This window comes from Arvicola amphibius, chromosome 1 (assembly GCF_903992535.2).
Source record: "Arvicola amphibius chromosome 1, mArvAmp1.2, whole genome shotgun sequence".
NCBI lineage: Eukaryota > Metazoa > Chordata > Mammalia > Rodentia > Cricetidae > Arvicola > Arvicola amphibius.
In genome coordinates, this window is record NC_052047.1 from 33,732,318 (window position 1) to 33,750,016 (window position 17,699).

General features: G+C 38.1%; 1 protein-coding gene across 1 annotated transcript in view; it reads left to right on the forward strand.

Moving 5' to 3' along the window:
• Kctd8 (potassium channel tetramerization domain containing 8) overlaps positions 1–13,257 on the forward strand; it is a 226,801-nt gene extending 213,544 nt beyond the window's left edge. The window contains exon 2 of the mRNA XM_038312535.1: positions 12,797–13,257. Coding sequence (XP_038168463.1) covers positions 12,797–13,257 — 461 coding nt within the window. The remainder of the gene's footprint in view (positions 1–12,796) is intronic.
• Positions 13,258–17,699: the final 4,442 nt, after the last annotated feature.

Here is a 17,699-nt window from a genome sequence, read left to right on the forward strand (position 1 = left end):
TAGAGAACCTCAAGTGAGCAAGAGAGTGATCTATAAAGCTTTCTACTTCTGATTTACTTTGTCTAATCTGATATTCTCCAGTTATGCCCATTTTTCTGAAAAATGGCATCATTTTATTCTTCAACTGAGTAAATATCCATGATGCTGATCAGGTGATTCTCACATTTGTGCATTCTTATTTAATTGTGAGAGATATAAAAAGACACAAACATATACATTATTCTGTAAACTTTCATGAATTTGAAGATGAATATACACAAATATATTAACTAGTCCCTGTATAATGTTACAAGAGTTATGGGTGTGACTTGGTGTTAGATAACTTATCTGGTATATGTAAAGTCCTGTGCTTGATCATCAGTACTGAAAGAAAAGCAAAGACATTATTATCACCACTACATTAAAATTCTTTTTTCACACACTCTACTCTCTCTGTCTCCTCTTCACATCTCTCCCTGGGTGGCTACATGTAAGTCCAATGGACAAGTCTTTCCCACATATAGGCTGACAGAAAATCATGCTAGGAGGCTAATGTCACATTTTTCATTCTTCTGAAACAGGGTAGCAAATTGACATTTTAGAGACCTAGATAGCAGGTGTCAGAACTTTTACCATGAGCCCAGTTTTGCTATTTTCAAAGATAAAGCATATTTTTATTGAACCACAAAGTGAAATTAAACTCTGCTATGCACATGCATGCTTCTGTTTCCCATGCAGTCTCATGACTATGAGTCAAATATCTTCCTTAAGAGACAAACATTTATAAACCTCAAGGGGAAAGAGGCAGTACTCCCATTAAATGGCAAGGCAGCTATAAGAAGTAATCCCGTTGGCAATTAATGGAAATACTTGAAATATTTATTTTCAAATAAGCACTTGAGATCTGCAGAGATCCAATAGATAAAAATCCCCTGACCTCTGACCTTCTCCAGGCAATTATTTCTGCTCCTGGAACCTAAGTCTTGGATTGTCTCTGCTTTCTTTTTGCTTCCTCACAAAGTTGATTACTTTGTGATTGTTTTTCCAAAAGAGTCTGCCTTTGTAGCTCTGACAGGCTTTGCAATTGTTGTGCATTGCTGTGTTTAAACTTGGAGCAATCCTCCTGCCAACACTTCCAGAGTGTAGGAATTGCAGGTAGGCTCCACCATCTAGCTTCCTCTTAATCTATTTTCACTGTTTTCAAATAGGGCCTTAGTTAAAGGCAGGGGAAAGACCTATGTCTCTAAATTTCCTGTCATGCAAGCATGAAGACCTTAGCTAGATCCCCATACACACTTGTAAAACCAGGAGTGCTGGTGCACACATGTAATCTTACAGGAATGAAACAGAGACAGAGGGGCTCCCTGACCATCCATCCTAGCCTACTGAAAACAAGGTGCACAACTTCTGAGGAACAATGCTTAAGGTTAATCTGCCTCCACGTACATGGGTACACCAATGCATGTAGAAAAAGCTTTATCTCAGATAGTTGGGGAGTAGTCTGCGGAGGGTGGCAGAAAAAGTGGATATAAGTTAAAAATAATGATATGAATATATAAAAGTGTCTTAATGAATAATATAGTTTTGATCAGGCCTGAAACAGTTGTTTGGTATTATATAAGCGACAAGCATAATTTATACTACCATGGTTTTATGTTCATGTAAGTTTGTTATATATAACACACCATATGAACATTCCATTCTTATTTATAGAGGATCTTCTCTCCCACCCCCACCCCAACCATCCGAGGTGCTGTTGATACAACATCTCATTAATCCTTGCCAAGAATCTTGTAGGTGTTACGATCCCAGTTTTATAGATGTGGAACTAGCAAGCGCAGGCTTTTGTTCATGAATTTCAAAAACAGATAAATCACACCACTCTTGTACCATGTGTCAGTTAAAAAGGAGGTCATTAGAGGGAGGTGGCTAATGTGACACATGAAAAATACACCAGCATCTCTAATAGGGAATGGCAGAGTCAAATAAAGGAAACAGAAATGTCCACAGAGTGGTTCCACAGTCTGAATTCTAAGATCCCAAAGGAACCTGGGCAGCTCTATTTGTGCTGTTTGTTAGTTTTTTCTAAGCAACAGAATGGGAATAAAGTACAGAATCAGCTTCCATGGGTGCAGTGTGAAGATAATTCTTAAGTATAGAGCCCTGGTGAGGTTTCTATAACAATTTTGCAGATGACAAGGCCTCTAGGTAGATAAATAGACCCCACATTTTTGCTAGACACACATAGTTGCAAATGTCAACAGCAACCATGGAAGTGGCATAGAATTCGCTTGCCGTGCAGAGCAGAGAAAACTATATCCTCATTAAGTATGGTCTTTAAATATTTATTTCTCTTTAAAAGAACTGAAGGGTAAATCAGCATTTGCCCCTAAAAGTGATGTGCTCACTAACCATGTACTGTGATGGTCTCTATGGACCACGGCCAGAGTGTGATTTCGTTCAGCCCCTGGGTTTCCCTTCATTCTTGTCGTGCTGCTTGAGCCTCATTATACTTTTGTCTATATTTTTAAATTTATATAACACAAGCTGTCTCATATGTGCTTTTTTTTTGGAAGGGTGGATATGGGAGCAGGGAAGCATATATCTTAATTTAAAGAGCTACCTGAGGGTTGTCAAGAGACTTGACCCTAGAGGGGTTCCCAGGTTTCCAGGGAGACGCCCCCAGTTAGTTCCTTGGACAGCTGAGGAGAGGGAGCCTGAAAAGGCCAGTTCCTTTAGCCATACTGATGATTTCTTGCATATCATATGTGCTTTTATAATATTTTGTAGCTATTACTTGGATGGTGCATCATGAATTCCAATAAAGATAATCTCTGACCCTAAGTAGATATAGCAATAAGGTGTGTGTGTGTGTGTGTGTGTGTGTGTGTGTGTGTGTGTTCATGAGTAATATATGCATGTAGTATGTGCAGTTTTTTGGGTGTAGTGACTATGAGTATATGTCGCCTGTGTTCAGTTTATGTATATTGTGTACATGTGGTGTGTGTATATTGAGACAAAGCATAGAATCAAATCTGAAACAGGAAAATTATTTTTTAAGACAAAATAACTTTTAGTACTTTGATATGGACTTAAACATAATACTTTTGGGTCAATAAGAGAAAAATACAACTAATTGTGAGGAGGTTTTAGTCTGAAAGCAGTATTTGGAACAAGCTTTGAATATTTATTATTTTTATCTTTCTTATTTTTTTTAAAACAAAACCTCTCCTCATATCCCTGGCAGTCTTCAAACTCCTTATGTAGATCAGACTTGTGTGTGCCACCAGGCCCGAGAGGCTTTGAAATCATTAAGCAATGAGAAGTTGTGGAAGAGAACACCATAATCAGAGTTTATTTTATAAAAAAAAATCTATTTTCAATAAAAATAGAAGAAAAGATATACATGCACCACGGAGCAAATATATTTTCTTATCCTAATCCTACAATGCATTTTCTTATGTATTTTGTCAGTTGTTTTAGAGCTAATACAAGTTAATTTTTTAAAACTATCTCAGAAAAACAAAGAAGCATAATCAACACCCACGTGCTTCTCAAAATGATAATTCTTTGAGGTCACTTAATATGCGTGACTCCAATTTTTGTGGTGGGATGCTGGGAGCATTCTGATAACATGTTCTGATATAGATTGTTAAAGGTTCCCAAAATTCCATATGCTAAAACATAGGTCCCCAAACTGACAATATTGGGTGGCTTTTAAATCTTAAATGGGTTAGTCCATTGGAATTTGATGTTTTGGGGGTGCCTATCTTGTGCCTGTCTTATAAGTTCTAGATGCCATGAAGTGGACACCTTCGATGCCATGAAGTGAGGTGCTCTACTACCACCCTTTGCCATAAATCTATGCCTTTCCCTGGACTCAAAGCAATGGAGCTTTCTGTTCATGGATGGAAGCAGTTGAAATTGTGTGCAAAAGCATATCTTTCATCCTCATAGTTATCTCACATATTTTGTTATAAAGATGGAAACATTATTAACATACTGCTCTATGGTCAGCTAGAGGGATACTAAATAACATAGCAAGTACTAAATACAAGCTGCCAGATGAATGGTGGAGACAATTTAAGTACTACACAAATTCAGAGGCAAGATCATTTCATGACTTTCGTTAAACAATCTCTCTGATCAAAGAACCATAGAAACACACAAGAAAAGGCACTGCATCTGTTTTCAAGGAGTCTGGATTTTGAATTGGAAGACACAATATAAATAAATACAAAACAGTAAAGAGGCAGTTGCTGGAATAATTAGAAGAGTAAAGTAGTGAGGTACATACCCATATGAAAATGCAGGAGGTACAAATGTCCCTTTTAATCACTCATTTTTTTTCTTTCTTTCTCTTACCTTGTCTCCTTCCTTCCTAGCTTTCTTTCTTCCTTCCTCCCTCTCCCCTACCTTCCTCTCTCCCTCTCTCTCTCTTTCATTCTTCCTTCCTTTCACTTTTTATCTTTCTCTTATTATTCAATATATTTTCATTGAAATATAGTTACCTCATCTTCTTCTTTTTCTTCTTCCCCTCCAACCTCTTTGTCTTCCTCTGACATTGGTGACCACATTTCCTTTCACACACACACACACACACACACACACACACACACACACACACACACACGCACACCCTACTAAGTCTATTTCTATTGGGTGTGTATATGATTTTAGGGCTGATCGTCTTGTATTGAGTAAGTAGTTAGGAGGCTCACCAATGTAATAGGCTAGCTTTCTCCCTACTAAAAGTCATTTGTTGCCTGTATTCCTTTGTATAAGGGTGAAAGTCTGAGAATTTTACTCTTTCATTTTAGTATATCTATTGGTTTTGTCAATGTTCGGGTCTTTTTAGACCACCATTTTTAGGATACACGGTTTCAATGCAGACTTCTTGGCTTTTTGTTTCTCATGATCTTTTATTTTTTTATTTTTTATTTTTTTTATTATTTCCATCTCCTTCCCTCCTCTCCCCCCCTCCTTCCCCCTCCCCCCGCCCCTCCCCCCCCTTCCCTCCCCTCCTTCTCCCCCTCCCCTCCCCTACCCTCCACCCATACTTCCCCTCCCTCCCTCTCAAGGCCAAGGAGCCATCAGGGTTCCCCACTCTATGCTAAGACCAAGGTCCTCCCAACTCCCCCCAGGTCCAGGAAGGTGATCGACCAAGCTGAGAAGGCTCCCACAGAGCCCGTCCATGAAGAACAATCAGAGCCCAGAGCCATTGTCCTTTGCTTCTCAGTCAGCCCCCGCTGTTGGCCACATTCAGAGAGACGGGTTTGGTCGCATGATCCATCAGTCCCATTCCAACTGGAGTTGGTGATCTCCCATTAGTTCTGTCCCACCGTCTCCATGAGTGAATGTACCCCTCTCGTTCCTGACTTTCTCCCTCATGTTCTCGCTCCTTCTGCTCCTCATCAGGACCTTGGGAGCTCAGTCCAGTGCTCCAATGTGGGGCTCAGTCACCTTCCCCATCTGTCGCCAGCTGGAGGTTCCCTCACGGTCCTGACTTTCTTTCTCATGTTCTCTCTCCTTCTGCTCCTCATCAGGACCTTGGGAGCTCAGTCCGGTGCTCCAATGTGGGGCTCTGTCATTTTCTTCATCTTTCGTCAGGTGGAGGTTCTATGGTGATATGCAAGAAATTCATCAGTATGGCTATAGGAGCTGGCCTTTTCAGGCTCCCTCTCCTCAGCTGCCCATCTGAACACATTGAGCTTGATAGAGGAGAAAGTGGGAAGTACTCTACAACAAATGGGCACAGGGAACCGTTTCCTGCGCATAACCCCAGCTGCACAGACTTTAAGGGCAACATTGAATAAATGGGACCTCCTGAAGTTGAGCAGCTTCTGTAAAGCAAAGGACATTGTCATTAAGACACAAAGGCAGCCTACTGACTGGGAAAAGATCTTCACCAACCCTGCAACTGACAAAGGTCTGATCTCTAAAATATATAAGGAACTCAAGAGACTAGACGGTAAAATGCCAATTAACCCAATTAAAAAATGGGGCGCTGAACTGAACAGAGAATTCTCAACAGAAGAAGTTCGAATGGCCAAAAGACACTTAAGGTCATGCTCAACCTCCCTAGCTATCAGGGAAATGCAAATCAAAACAACTTTGAGATATCATCTTACACCTGTCAGATTGGCTAAAATCCAAAACACCAATAATAACCTTTGCTGGAGAGGTTGTGGGGTAAGGGGGTACACTCATCCATTGCTGGTGGGAATGCAAACTTGTGCAACCACTTTGGAAAGCAGTGTGGCGGTTTCTCAGGAAATTCGGGATCAACCTACCCCAGGACCCAGCAATTCCACTATTGGGAATCTACCCAAGAGATGCCCAATCATACAACAAAAGCATATGCTCATCTATGTTCATAGCAGCATTATTTGTAATAGCCAGATCCTGGAAACAACCTAGATGCCCTTCAGTGGAAGAATGGATGAAGAAACTGTGGAATATATACATGCTAGAATACTACTCAGCGGTAAAAGGCAATGACATCTTGAATTTTGCAGGCAAATGGATGGAAATAGAAAACACTATTCTGAGTGAGGTAACCCAGACCCATAAAGATGAACATGGGATGTACTCACTCATATTCGGTTTCTAGCCATAATTAAAGGACATCGAGCCTATAAATTTGGGATCGTTGAGAAGATAATAAGAAGGTGAACTCCCAAAAAAAGATATAGTAATCCTCCTGGATATTGGAAGTAGACACGATCGCCAGGCAAAATTGGGAACTTGAGGGTTGGGCGAGACTGGGCCAAGGGAAGATGGGGAGAGAAAAGTGTGAAGGGGAGAACGGGGGGAGCTCGGAGGAATGGGGTGCTTGGGATATAGGAAGGGTGGATATGGGAGCAGGGAAGCATATATCTTAATTTAAGGAGCTACCTGAGGGTTGTCAAGAGACTTGACCCTAGAGGGGTTCCCAGGTTTCCAGGGAGACGCCCCCAGTTAGTTCCTTGGGCAGCTGAGGAGAGGGAGCCTGAAAAGGCCAGCTCCTATAGCCATACTGATGAATTTCTTGCATATCCTCATGATCTTTTAGACACTCTTTTGAAATGCTCCCTGAGTTAGGTTCAGGCGTTGTATTGAACATGTATCCACAGAGGCCATGTTCCCTCTGATCCATTGATCTATAAATTGTGTCCAATTCTGGTTTTCTTTAATGAACTCAATTTGATGTAAAAGGGGATTTCTTTGACAAATGGTGAGACTTATATTTATTTGTAGGTCTAAGGATAAGATTTAGAATGTAGTTAAAAATTATACTTGTTTAGTAAAGTGATCATTTTGTATTGTATTTCAATTAAAATAAAATAGGTTCGGCTCTAAGATCCATGACTATTTCTGCATAATTTGGTGTTTCTAATACAAGGTGTGATTTTATTCCTGTTGAGCAGATCTTAGTTCCAATAATACATCTGTTGGTTACCACTAAGATATGTGTGTTGCTGTTATACTTTTAAGAATATCTAATCATGCTGGTTCGTTTTGTGATTCATAGGCATCACAGCTGGATAGACCTATTGCCTGCTTCCTATCTGAAAAGTTTCTGCACTCCAATATGTCTCTCTCAGATCAAATCAAACTGAATTTTAAAAAGCCCAGGTTTAGTGGATAAAAATGTTCCTGGATGATTTTCAGCCCCACAAGACTGTCAAATCCCTACCCCAGAGATGCTCAAGACCAAGCCTACTGGGTATTTAAACTGCCCCCCATGAAAACAGACATATGGGTTTCTGGTCTTCCTTCCCTGTCTTCTCTCTGGGGGACCAGAAAATTATCTGGGGGCATTTTTGTCCATTAATCTTGGGCGTTTTCTAATTTGGTGTTACCGGAGGCTGCTTGTTTGTTCCTGGACACCCAAAACCAAAAGAACCACATGGAAACTTTATTTGCAATACAGCTTGGCCAATAGTTTATGCATATTTTTAGCTAACTCTTATATCCTAAACTAACCCATCTTCATTAATCTGTGTATCACCACAAGGTCGTGGCCTACTGGTTAAGTTCCAGTGAGCTCCAGCTGGGGCATCTGTCTCCCGCAACGGCTATACGGTTTCTCCTTGACTCTGCCTACTCTCTCTCTCTCTACATCTCTGTATTTCTGACCTGCCTTTACTCTGAAGCCATTTGCTGAAAGCAGCTTTATTCATTAACCAATAAAAGCAGCACATATACATAAGAACTTCCCATACTAATTAGGTATGATTTGGATTGCTGTTTTGGTGGGAGGCTTATCAAGGTGTAGAAAAATTTCACTAACTTTGGAAACTAGCACAATATTACAAAGCTAGAAAACAGGAAGAAGGTTTATAGGTCAGATCCATCTCATATCTTCCTAGTTCTATATCCTAAGTATACAGTGTCTTCAGCAGTAGGGATTTAATTATCCTTAACATCTGAGTGGTAACCAAGAGCAACATTAATAGCCCATATTGTCCAGCCAGTCACTTGAACTACCAATCACTTAAAAAGCAGTTGCTTATTACAGTTTTTTATTTTTGTTTTCTTTTTTGTTCTTATTGTTGTTTTAGGTAGTCTATGGCCCTTGTAGGAGCATTGTCAGCTCAAATGGCATCACTTTATTTAAAATTACATATAGCATATTCAGTATTCTATATATCATATGTAATTTTAGATAAATATAAAATAAAATGATTCCTTGAGATTTATCCAACAATTTCAATGCTTCTTTTTCTTAATCACTCTTCAGTCATAAGTGTGGTGACTCCCATCAAGATAGAAGAGATACAGAAATGACTTCATTTTCTCTAATACTCATTACCTGTTCTTCATTTAAATAAACTTTTACCTGAATATGAATGTCTCTCCTATGTGAAGTTTCAATTCAGAGTAGGAATTTCAATAATTAATTAAAAGCGCTTCCTGTTTGTTAGTTCAATTTAATCATACCAGTTTTCCACATCTGTACACGTTATTTAAGCTTCAGTTACACATATACTTGTGCACTCCACAAATTAAGAATAACCGATACCAGAATGATTGCCAGGGATCAGGTGAACGTTTCAGTCTTCTCTAAGCAATTATTCCATATGTGTATAGATAGTTAACAAAGTTTTTTGGAATCATGAACCTTTGTTTTTCTCCTCTTTAACTCAACTACTTAACACTTAAAGTATGTAAGACGGGCTGCTCCCTAAGAACCATATAATCATTTATAAGGAGTTGAGTTTAGCACATTTAGCAGCTAATTTTCCTTCTGGGAATTACATCCACTGCAGAAAAAATTTAAATACCAAGTCGTTTCGATCATCACTATGCAGGTAAAGAGATTAAATTACAATTTGTAAGGTGAGCAGTAGTATACAGACTTCATTTAGAAACACTTCTGCATTAAAAATAAATCTGCTATGGTCTTCTAACTGAGCATAGGAACATTACTTCACAGAGCTCACATGACCTGCTGACAGATACAAGAATTGACATTTAATTTCTGTACCACTTCCCAAATGGCTGAGAAAGTTATCATTTTCTTCCTTTTTATTGCAATATAAAAAAGCCAATAAAATCCATCAAAAGTCTTATTTTCTTGAAATCAACAAATTTGGGGCTATTGTGATATCCTCCAGTCTATTTTACTTGATGTAACAACTATTATTATTGTATGTGTGTTACTATTATTTTTTGTGGTGCCAGTTGTCAAACATGCTTTTCTTAAGGAAACACATTCCCCATAAGAACATGTATCTAGTTCTATAGCTGTTTCAAATGAACTCTTTGGAAAAACGTGATCGAGACTTTATTTTCTTTTTCAAGAAATTCCTTCTTGGAAATAAAGGTTTAATACTTAAATTAAAATCTTTATGGCAGATGAATTTAGTCTATGAACTAATAATAGCTTACATAAAATAGAATTTTAAAAGTTACAAATTACTCACACATGTATGACCCCCTCATTTAAATTTTGCCATAGCCATTTGCACAGATATTGCCATTTTAATTTAATTTCAACAGACAAACTAAAAGTTTAGGAACAAAGAAACTAAAGCTAAACCCTATTCATCTGCACATAGTTAGTATGTGCAGAGCCATAATTAAAATAAAAGTAGTTGGAGTTCTCAGTCCATAAGGTTAATTTGCAAATAAACAGTAGCACCTCATTTCCATGGTCAATAGCTCAGGGTTACATAGTCTAAGAAAAATAATTAACATTTGAGCATACCAGAATCAATTAAAATACTCCATATATATTGATCCCTTGCAAAAAAATTTAAAAGTTTAAACATAAGGAAATTCATTCTCCCAAATTTAAAAATGTATTTAGAGAAGCCAAATTTTGTACATTGTTGAACTAGATTATAAACCCACACAGAACATATTTGCAACCTTAACATTCTCTTGTCTGTGTTTGGAGACTAAGAAGATGTATAATGAAACATATATAAGTTGATTTTTTTCTTCCAGGACTAAGTTTCATTGAGCTTATGGAAAGTTGTACTTATACTTTGTTATTCTATAAGTATACAGTAGAAACTGAAATTATTTTTCTCTTCTAGGGACTAATTTATATTCATGGTAAAATGTAGCGAAAGGCTGCTGGTTCCTTTCCCAGCTACCCAGTCCTGAATAATAATACAGAAACTATATTAATTACAAAATGTTCAGCCAATATCTGTCAAATTTCTAGCTAGCTCTTACATCTTGAATTAACGCATTTCTATTAATCTACGTATTGGCATGTGGTTGTGACTTAGTGGTAAGGATTCAGGGTCTGTCTCCTTTGGCAGCCACATGGCATCTCTGACTCTACCTCTTTTCTCTCTATATCTCTGTTCGGGTTTCCTGCCTGGCTTTACTCTACTAAGCCATTGGCCGAAACAGTTTTTTTTTTTTTTTTGATAACCAATGGTAATAAAACATATTCTTAGCATATAGAGGGGAATCAGACATCAGTAAAATGCTCCTTCTTATTCATTTAATCATTCTAACTTAGAAAATTTTATAACAGGAAATAATCAAGGGTTTGTAATATTGATGTTTCATTTGCGACTGCCCCCCCCCCCAGTCATTTGTTCTCTGCATTTTGACCAGTTGTGTCGTTGTGCAAAGACCTTCATCTGTTGCACAGGAAGCTTCTTCAGTGAGGGGTAAGAGCTACACATGTCTTATTCTCAAACATATTGAGAATGCAGTTAAAAATTATAATTTCCATCATTATTATTTTAAATATTTCAACAGCTTATTTCTAAAGTGGAACGTATTTTAGGTTTTGACTTTTGTTTTTGGTTTGCTTGTTTTGACTCTATTGTGGGATTAGGATCACCTTTAAACATTTACTGAATGATGTTACATAACCTATGTAAAGGTCACAGGTTTTGAAAATTGTCATCCTATGTATTCTCAAATAGCAAAGCCATATATTTTGAAGGAGTACTCTATTTTAACTATTTATGGTCTTCATAATATTAAAACTATAGCAGCTTCATAATTCTCCAAAAAAAAAAAAAAACGGATGAAGAATTTGAGATTTACATTTAATTCAGCCTCCCACTTGGGCGCACATACAATGTGTTTATACTTCTGGGCTAAGCCCACTGAATTGCAAACCTGAGCAATGGCACTTTCCTAATTTGCAGTGGAAAATAAGCATGCAAAGGACAAGAGCTGTGGCTGTGATTGTCAAAAAAGTGATTATTTCTAGAGATGTAGAAATAATACTGGGGAAATGTTTGTACGTGGCATCTTTTCTTTTTTAACTTTCATTGTTTCTTTGTGAATTTCATATCATGCATTACAGTTCCATTAATCTCTCCATTTCCTTGAATCTTCCCTCTACCCTTGCAACCCCCCATCAAGACCAAATTAAAAAACAAACAAACACACAAACAAAAAACCCAAAGAAACAGAATAAAACTGTTGACCAGGTTTTCTGTCTCACTGGTTCCCATAATTGTTTAGTCCCAAATAAACACACAGAGGTCTACATTCATAAACTGATTGGCCTATTAGCTTAGGCTTCTTATTAACTCTTATAACTTATATTAGCCAATAATTCTTGTCTGTGTCAGCCATATGGCCTGGTACCTTTTTCAGTGAGGCAGTCACATCTTGCTTGCTGTGTCTGGCTTCCTCTCTGTATGTGGGTGATGACGGTGGACTGAAACTTCCCTCTTCTCAGAATTCTCGTTGCCCTGTCTCTACTTCCTGCCTAGTCACCCTGCCTATACTTCTACCTGGCTACTGGCCAATCAGTGTTTATTTAAAATACAAGTGACAGGATACAGACCATTGTCCCACAGCACAAAACAAAGAAGAATCTTGTTCTGAATGCTGTAGTGTGGCCTATTGAGTCACACAGTTTGTCCTTTATTCATTCATGTTTATATTCAAGTGTTCATTGACAAAGAGTCTTTGGCCTGGCTTAAAGCCTCTGGTTACTGCTAGACTACCAAATTGAGATTTCACCGGGGCTCCTCTTAAATATCCCATTGTTGCCTTGTGTCATGGAGATCCTGCAGTTTTAGATTTGTAGGTTTGTCCTCTTCACATGCTCCAGCGGGAGTCAGAAAACAAAGGAACAAAGACCTTCCTTCCAGCATAATGAGAGTCATGATCTATTGTAAGGTCATTAGGTATAGCCCTAAAAGATTTCTAGTCTAAGTAGTGAATTGGCTTGTAGCATGTTTATATGTTAAAAACCTAAGTGTTGTTATCGAACCTCTCAAATGCAGGCTAGAACAACAGTTTTTTTTTTTTTTTTCAGATCGATGTTTTTGTCTTTAGATAGAAAACACGAATTTACTAATTTGATCTTTCTATCCTTCCCCTTACTTGTCTTCTTTAGGACCACCTCAGAAAATAGTATCACCCAAACAAGAACATGATGACAGGAAACATGACAAAGTCGCAGACAAAGGAAGTGAGAGTGGGACTTCCTGCAATGAGCTCTCCACATCCAGCTGTGACAGTCACTCAGAGGCCAGCACTCCACAAGACAACCCGCCCAATGCCCAGCAGGCTGCAGCTCACCAGCCTAACACCTTAACCTTGGATCGACCCTCCAAAAAAGCGCCTGTGCAGTGGATGCCACCACCAGACAAGCGCAGGAACAGTGAACTCTTTCAGTCACTCATCAGCAAGTCCCGAGATACAAATCTCTCCAAAAAGAAGGTCTGTGAGAAGCTAAGTGTGGAGGAAGAAATGAAAAAGTGTATTCAGGATTTTAAAAAGATCCACATTCCAGATTGTTTTCCAGAGCGCAAACGCCAGTGGCAGTCTGAACTGCTTCAAAAGTATGGGTTGTAGTAATGATGATGTTCCTGGCTTGTTTGAATAGCATTCAATGTTTACTACAATGTCACCACCTGACTGTTGGTAGGTGTGATTCTTGCTGCTCTTCCTTTTTTGTGAACAGTGGACGTGGGACAGTATTTTTTTCATTACTTTTGTTGTTGTTTTTAGAAACATAATTTTCAAAATGAAACCAACAAATGTGTGTCAAAATGGTGTATCTATCTGATTCAAGCCATTTTGTAATAATGAATGTATAACGTGCATGATCAAGAAACTTAGGAATCTTGATTTTTGAACTGTGGTCAACTGGACATGTTTATCATTCTATAACTCACCAAACAAAAATATCTTCATATCACACCAACTCAGACAACAATGTGGATCAAGCAACATGAAGTAAAATTTTAAGTGATGGTTTTAGAACTCAAATCACAACTGTTTAAATGTTAATGCAATAAACAAGTATTATTTTTGCATGAACACAATGTTATAAATAAATCACAAGAAATAGAGAAGATCTGTTCGTTGCTATGAAAGAAAAAATGCTAAAAAAGCAAAAATTATATATATATATAGTTTCAGGCAAAGTCTATAAATGTAAGCTGTCTAGGAGACTGACTTCCTTTGTTCCAGTTTTGTGGTTCTTTTGTGTAGGTGTATGGTGTTTCTGTATGTTAAGATGGTGTAAATATGCCTTATACTGTTAGGTTATGACATCAACATTCATCTATCAATGCTAACCATAATTATTTCTGTGAAATGGGTCTTTTTACATCAGGCTGTGAGAATTGGTACAAAGATGATTTAAAAGATGCTATTATGTTAATCAAAATAATTGAGGGAAATGACAAAGCTTTATGTGTTTATTAAAAAAGGAAATGTGTTAGAATCCCTTAATTTCTACTGACTTTTCTTTAAAGATATTATTTTATCATCCTCAATTTTTACTTAAAACAGTATATTGCATGCAAGATGGTTGTTAAAACAGAATGCTACAAAGATTAAGCATAACTCAGATTGAGCTAGTGAGAGATCCTGGTACCAGTGAGCTGCTTAATAACCTCATGGTCAGCAAGAGAAGAAAGACCTCATTTGATAATGCACTGAAAGTTTATTTTCACTGACAGCCAGAATGAAAAGCCTCTGCACAATAAACTAGAAGTTATCTCTTACAAAGCAAGAGACAAAAATGTCAACTGTGTGCCACTGAAAGGTCACTCTTGATGAGAAGTGTGTTCCACCCAGGTATGTGGAGACAGGCATTTCCTGATCAAAAACCACAATCATGCTTTCAACTCTTCAGAGAGAGAAATACAAAATACCATGAAGTCAAGCTAAAGAAAATGGGCTAAGAGAGGTAAAAACATCCTCAAGAATAAATTAAAATTTCTTTGCAGAGACTTAGGAAGGGAGTGTATAGCACTTGGGTGTCTTCTCTTTCAGCTTAGGGAGGATATGAACAACATCCCTTGAAAGTTTAAATAATGACATTCATATCAGGATTTTTTTTTTGATTTTTCATAGTATCATTATATGAAATGCCATCTACCCAGAGCTATAAAAGTCATCTATGACATAGGACTAGCCTTCATTTAACTGTCTGGTATAATTGAAGCTTTTATTTTGTCCCAACTCCTCAGGCTCAAAATAGCACACAAAGGCTTATATTAATTACAGAATACTCAGCCTATAGCTAAGGCTTATTATTAATCAGCTCTTACAACTTTATTTAAATCACTAAATTTCTTACAACTTAAATTTCTATAATCTACAGTTGGCCACATGGTTTCATAACTTTACCTGTTCTCTAGCACATCTTGTTCCTCTGGCACCTGGCTCACATCCACCTCTAACTCTACCCTTCTCCTCCTGTATTTTCACTTTGGCTTTCTGGCTTGGCCTTATTCTGACTCCTTATGACAAAGTGTCATAAACTGTGCCATGTTGAGCTGCCGTATGTAATGGACCACCTTTTTGGAGTGACTTCTGCTGTGGTCCTAGCCATGGCAGGTTGGGACATTCCAGGGTAGGGGCATGAGGGTTGGAAATGTTAGGTAGGAGAAATGTGATAAGAAAGAATTACAGAGACATAGGATAGTACCTGGAGGGCATCTTAGTGAATACTCAATGCTGAATTCCTCTTCTGAGTTCTGAGTTTGCTAGTGTTTGATTTTCCATACACTTTTATGCCCCAATACAAAAAGGGGGGAAAAGGCAAAAGGGTGCTTTAACATGACTGAACTGTTACTTGCTTCAGTACTTTGAGACATCAAGCAATTAATTCATGAGAGAAGCATTCGGTATTTTAGACAGTGAGCCCACACTAGACCAAGTATCCTGAAGGCAGCCACTCCCTAGGTCAAGCCTCCTAATTCAGTATAAGGAGAAATACGTTTGAATTACTAACCTTTGTTCAGGGTGGAGTGGATACACCTCTATGGGCCATCTTAACATGGAAAACAGCAAGTAACAACACCTTAGGTCTGGATATGTAGCCACCATTGTTGTGAACAACTCTCAGTAACCTCAAACTCTCTGACCTTCAGACAAGGTGAAATAAGCTCACGTGGACCTCCACAACAAAGCAGCTTCTTTATCTAATCAATGAGAGTAAAACATATTCAGAGTACAAAAGGATTATTCCATGACAGTCTGGCTTTGGGAAAATATTTTCTCTACATATAATTTTGAGAAGATGGCAGTCCCAGTATAGTGTGATATATATGCAAAATTCTGGTCAGGTGATAGCGCCGGACAGGATGCCAGGCTTCCAATTCCACAGCTACCACTTTTGTTTTCTGTAGCTGGTGGAGAATGAAAGGGAAATAATGTCATCGGGAGGATTTCAGAGGCTTGGGGAGGTGGCTTAGCAGATAAAGAACTGTTCTGCAAATGTGATGGCCAGAGTTCAGGACTCTGGCACCTAGGATGGATCAAGCTAGCTGGTTAGAAAAGCTGAATCCAAAATGTCTGGGCTCAAGTGAAAGGACTCATTAATATATAAGGTGGAAAGTGATGAAGGTGATAGCTAAAGCAGCCTTTGGCTTTCATATGCACCTGTACATATATGTACCCACTCACATACATACACATGTACAGACAACACACACACACACAATTACATTAAGAATATTTCTAGGATACAATTTATATAAATGTATTGCTAGCCATCACTGATCTGAAAAGAAAACAACAAAAAAAATGGTGACTCTCTAAAACTAAGTAACCATCACTATCAAGAAGTGAATTATAATACATAGGGACAAGCAATGGAGTAAGAACTATACCTTCTAAGTATTCACACTAACTTCCAAAGACAGAACCCAAGCAAAGAAGGAAGGGGATATTACTCTAGCTCCCCATTTCCATCCACATTCTAATTTCCTGTCAGTACCTTCCATATTCTAATTTAAGTACAAGCCATCTGCAAAGAAACCTAAACATGTAATGTGTCCACAGTGATCACCTATGAGATGAAACCCAGAAACGAATGGTAAGGACTCTATCTGAAAGCTACCCTGAACCCTCTGTGTGTTTCCTAATGAATCAGTTCAAGTAGAATTATAATTGGAAGAATTCAGTAAGAGTGCAATTTCTAATCTACTTATCTCTGCCTCCTTAAAAGGTGGTGCACATAAGTCTCTATTTCTTCTTGTTAATCTAGTATAAAAGTTTTGAACTATGGGCAGGAAGCTACTATATCTTGTTTTTGTTTCTGAGTGTGTAACCATATGAGAAGCTCTGGACTGATATGTCAGCAAAGCATTCACAAGTACCAGTTACTAGCTCTTTCCCTTACAAAGAAGATTAGAGTTTGATTCTCCTACACTATCTTTCTGTCAATAGAGGCTAGAACTTGACTGGCCTCAAGGAGCTATCAAGGGAAGTAACTACATCAAGGACTATTTCTTTGAGAGGAAAAGGTGACATAAAGTATCAGAGGTAAGATGGACTGAAATTGGTCTATAATGCTTTCTTTGCAAATGCACGGAATGTGACACTGATATCTGCCTCCACACATACACAATTGAAGAACCGGGAAACAGCTACTGAAGTTGATGATTTTCTTTTCTCAACATATACTGTTCTTCTGTTGAATCTGTGGTAGGCATGTTACTTGTAGCCTTCAGTGAAACACAGCACCAAGAGAAAAATAAACAAATAGTGAGGATTATTGTTCTAGAAGAGAATTTAGACTAGGTTTTTAGTTTAAATAAGATTTGTCTTTCCTCTCTAACTGTAAAAGGCTACAAGAAGACAGTCTAGGAATAATAAGGACACAGGAAATACCACGGCTTTCACAGTTTTCTTTTTATCTCATATTCAGAGACTAGGTGCTGAAGATGCTGGCCAAATGGAATCTATGTAATTTACAGACAAAAGAAGCTCTCATTGACACTTGTCAGTCTCTGGGCAAAGACACAAAATATAAGAACTGTGCTTCCACACCAGTT